At 33.9% G+C, this 4,778-nt stretch overlaps 1 protein-coding gene and 1 long non-coding RNA gene across 2 annotated transcripts; one reads left to right on the top strand and one right to left on the bottom strand.

Moving 5' to 3' along the window:
- The first annotated feature begins 1,024 nt into the window (after nucleotides 1-1,024).
- On the top strand, nucleotides 1,025-2,622 carry LOC117122678. The gene is made up of 2 exons (XR_004447734.1): nucleotides 1,025-1,474; nucleotides 1,508-2,622. It is a non-coding gene; the product is annotated as an uncharacterized LOC117122678 (long non-coding RNA).
- Nucleotides 2,623-2,655: 33 nt separating this feature from the next.
- On the bottom strand, nucleotides 2,656-3,236 carry LOC117122677 (glycine-rich RNA-binding protein 10-like; the record flags this gene model as incomplete). Its single annotated transcript, XM_033268360.1, is given in 1 exon segment — nucleotides 2,656-3,236. A coding segment is annotated over 1 exon segment (69 nt), but the record flags the coding sequence as incomplete, so codon positions are not given.
- Nucleotides 3,237-4,778: the final 1,542 nt, after the last annotated feature.

Raw genomic sequence — 4,778 nt, 5'->3', positions numbered from 1 at the left:
TACCCACAATGCCTTTTGAACGGATGTTCCACTATATTGGGAAGCTGCTCTTTCTTCATATTAATGAGTTGGTTAGAAAATGCTACCAAGCAACTGAAAAAAGTGATCAGCCTCGTTTCCACCTGATTTTCCCGTCTCATCATATCATGTTTTGTTTCTCTAATTATCTTTACATCTCAACGTTTTGAATTTTTGAAGTATTTTTCCCGAACTCAGGAAAGCAATATATGGCCACTTGTCTCATCCCCTTTAAACTGATGATGCAAGCCGACCACTAGTACAATTCAAAGTATAATTTGAAATTGCCGAAACAGCTTTCAAACAGACCTATCTTAGAGGAAAGAGTTTCACCCAAATGTATATAACGACTGCTATAAACATGCCAAAGATTATATTTGGCCCGCGAGATCAAAAATAATTTTTGTCCTTCAAAAAAATTAAGAACCAGGTGTGTCAGGTAGGGTAAATAATCACTCCTATATTTTCTGAGGCAAACTCGCATCTTAATAGCATTTGCATTATTTTCCATTTGGCTAAATAATCTGGAGGTCTTGTGTTCGATTCCCACACTAACCATTTTTTTTTTAATTTTCCTATTGGCTAGTAATTAGGGATATCTAATTTGAATATTTTTATCTCTATTTTTTTATATCTATTTTTTAACATGATTTTTAAAAATAAATCGGACTTAAAACAATATTCATTTACACTAATTATTTTCAATATTTAATAACATAAAACATTTATTACTGTAATAACATTTACTTTGATTATTCAAGTTTTTCTTTACTTTTGACACCATGACCATGACTAATATTGACCTGCAACTGTATATATTCGAATCATGTTCTCAAGAGTTGACTGACTGGTACTTGGTGTGGTACTAGGTCAATGGCTTGGGGGTTGCGGTGCTTCCCCACTCCATTTAGTTTGAGCATGGTCAGCATTTATAATAATAGAGGTCGATTCCACCCGAATCATTTTTATTTTCTTTTTAAATTTTATTAATGGCTAGTATTTGGGGACGTACTGAGAATTTGGTACGATAACACGTCAGGTAGGGCAAATAATTACTCCTTTGATATTTCTCGACGTCGCAAACTCGCATCTTAAGTTGTAGTGGTTTTCATCTGGCTAGATAACCTGCGGGTCGTGGGTTCGATTCCCACCCCAACCATTTTTTTCCCTATTGGCTAGTAATTAGGGATATCTAATTTGAATATTTTTATAATCTATTTTTTAACGTGATTTTTAAAAATAAATCGGGACTTAAAACAATATTCATTTATACTAATTATTTTGAATATTTAATAACATAAAACATTATTAACATTTACTTTGTATATTTAAGTTTTTCTTTACTTTTGACACCATGACCATGAGTAATATTGACCTGCTACTGTATATATTCGAATCATGTTCTCAAGAGTTGACTGACTGGTACTTGGTGTGGTACTAGGTTAATGGCTTAGGGGTCACGGTGCTTCCCCACTCCATTTAGTTTGAGCATGGTCACAATAACGAGTTTCACAACCTGATGGAAATAGCTGCGCCAAACTGCCTATCTCATGATCAAATGAATTTCCTCCAATTATTTTTGAATTCGAATTTTTTTGTTATAGAGCAGTGTTGGGCATAGAATGGGGTTGAGGGTCTTTTACCTCAACACCGAGAACTGCATCTAAACTTCTAGAGTACTTGTAATAATCCTTTATGTACTTCTTTTGTAACAATTTACGCTTAGTTTTAACGTTAGTACAGTACTGTATTTATAGATATTGGTGCCACAGGCTGTTAAAAAGGCGTTTTTTGTAATGGTAGGTAGGATATTTGTAGAGTACCTTCCACAATAACATCGTTTTAAGGCGCTGACAGTATTCAGACCTTTAATATACTTTTGCCAGCCACAACAAAATTGCCGCCAGATCACATGTGGCCCATAGGTCACACTCTGCCCTCCTATGCTTTAGACTAAAGGTAAACCTGTACAACTTAATGGGGTTAAAAACTATCAGTCTTTATCATCATTGTGGCTTTCCTACCTCATGCAATGTATGACTGTTCAAGTCAATAGTAAACACTACTAATAAAATATTCCATTGCCCAAAATACATTTAACAGAATTTATTTGAAAACATTATCATCACATGCAACACAGAATTAATTTGCAGGAAACTGTCACAGAATAATAATACATAAGTTTGAAAAATGCAGGCTGAGTGTATATTGTACAATACTACTAGCAGACTAAAAAAAAATACCAACTGGCAAATAATCGTCCGGAAGACTATGCTATTTAAACACATGTCTAAAAACAGTAGATCAAAATAAACAGTATAGTATGAATATTGTACAATTCATAAAATGTTCAATTAGTCAATCAATGAATTATCATCCTTTCTTTGATAATCTTGTGCAAATATATTACAGTATATTTTTAGCGCACTGTTTTACAGAATGGCTTAAAATGCCTTACTGACTGTTTTCAATATAACCCTGTGTAAATTCTGCGAATTAAATGATTACTTAGGATCTACTGATATACATTTGATACAACAAAATTCAAAAAATTTTTCTGCAGACCGGATGTAAATTACAAAATTGTTTTCTTTCATACAAATTTTTTAAAAAATAGGTTAAACACATACTGTCTGCAAAAGAATAATTGGGAAAATAACGCTCAAATTTAAATGAAGATCTGTAAAAACTCATTTTAAAAAATCAAAAAATATTTTACTCCCAATTGCTGATTTACTGACAGTTAAGGATTTCCAAAAATCCTTGAATTGACAAGCAGCAAATTTCAGCATCTATGAAATAGAATCTAAAGGTATTGAACTGCCTGTTAACCGACAGGTTAATTTTTCCTCAGTCAAAATTTTTAATTGAATGTTAATAAATATAAAAATTAAAGAAATCTAATATGGAATTTAATTTTCCAATATTTTTAGCTTATGACAGACAGTACATCTTTAAGAGAAACCACAAGCTGTATGCCGGTATTACAAATATAAATGCAATATTTTTATTTACGTTGGCAACACTTTGATTAAAATACAAAACATTAACTGTAAGTACAGTTTTCATTCCCAATGCCCAACCCCAAAATTTTCTAAAACCATTTTTGAGAAACTGCTAACATAAATGGTGAAAAGATTATGATCAATTTACCACTGTCCTCCACCATCATATCTATCACCATACCCACCCCCGTAACCACTTCTGCCGCCGCCGCCATATCTGTTACCACCACCATAGTCGCGCGATCCACCGTAGCCACCGCCTCCACCATAGCCACGGTCGTACCCTCCTCTACTTCCTCCTCTTCCACCACCATAACCACCTCCTCCTCCTCTTCGTCCTAAAAAATAAAAATGTTCATTAAGTCACTTATAAATGAAATTATGTACACCACAGAAGTTATTTTCATCAGCCACAGTAGAACCCCTCAATTACGTACGGCACGGGGCCAGAGCCGTTCGTAATTGTGGGTATTCGTATGATCGGTGTTGACCCAAATTATTATATATTTGCACTGGTACTTCTTACACTGGCATAAACTAGGCCTAGGCTAGGCCAACAGGACTACGTAGCTAAATCTGAGGGGGCCTGGGCCTATAGTAGGCAGTTTCTAAGCATTTTGATCCCACTCTAGGCCCCAGACAAATTTGTTTTTAATCGGACGTTTTTACCTTCTTAAATACTTAGATTGTGGATTTTACTCCAACATAACTTCCATAGATACTTGTTTATTATATTTATTGATCATTCAATAAAACAATCAATCACTATGTTGACTTTTAAAGCTGAAAACAATGATTAAAAGAGAAGCAAAATTTGTCGCATACACAAGTGTGAAGCCATAATAAACACCAAATATGAAGAGGCCAATTAGAGGGCCTCCTTCACTTGAGAATTACACAGTATAGTATGTTGTATGCATGATAATAACAGTTACAATTGGAGCAGATTTTTTTTATTTTTTATTTTTCACTCGCCCACGATGGAATATCACTCGCCAAATTTTTATTAACACTCGCATTGGCGAGCGCTAGTTTTGCACCCTAAAATTGCATGGGTAATCTTCCTCTGTATGCAAGTAACACTTTTTAGACTAGGCATTAACAAATATTACAAGAAACGCACAAAATATAGGGAAATTTTGTATGACGTCATCACCTTGATTTTACATTCGTAAAATCGGGAATTTGTTAAATCAGGGTTCGAAATTAAGGGTTTCTACTGCAACTCAAATTTTCATAAATTATAATGTGTTCATAACAAAGAGTACAAATTATATTTATATACGCTAATTTACACGTTCAGGCATCGTCTCTATTTTACGTTCATAAAATCATGAATTCATGATATCAGGGTTTGTAATAGAGTGGTACATTACTGCCTCAATTACTTTAACACAAGCCAGAACTCGTGCTAATTTCAGTTAAATCCCTCATTAATGTGGGAAGTTCACAAGCTTACCTTGACCTGGTTTTGTTGCGGTTTGCACTCTTAACTGAAAGTAAAAAAAAAGTTCATGATCTAGATTTATCAGAACTAGTTATTTAAATTAGTGTTTGATTTGTATTAATTTTGACAAATAATTTCTTAACCAAGACACTGCAGTAATGCGGTTTGTTTACGAAGGCAGAACATGTGCTCAGATGTAAACGGCTGAATGGGTTTGAGATTGGGACGGGTTTTGAACTGAACACTGTATTTGTTTTATCATTTTATATATTATATAATACAGTTAAACTTGCCTAAGTCAAATCCAA

The sequence above is a fragment of the Anneissia japonica genome, unplaced genomic scaffold (assembly GCF_011630105.1).
Source record: "Anneissia japonica isolate Jap-2015-1 unplaced genomic scaffold, ASM1163010v1 scaffold46581_len6896_cov146, whole genome shotgun sequence".
NCBI lineage: Eukaryota > Metazoa > Echinodermata > Crinoidea > Comatulida > Comatulidae > Anneissia > Anneissia japonica.
Note: the sequence above shows the minus strand (reverse complement) of the source record. Positions and strands in the feature narration are given on the sequence as shown.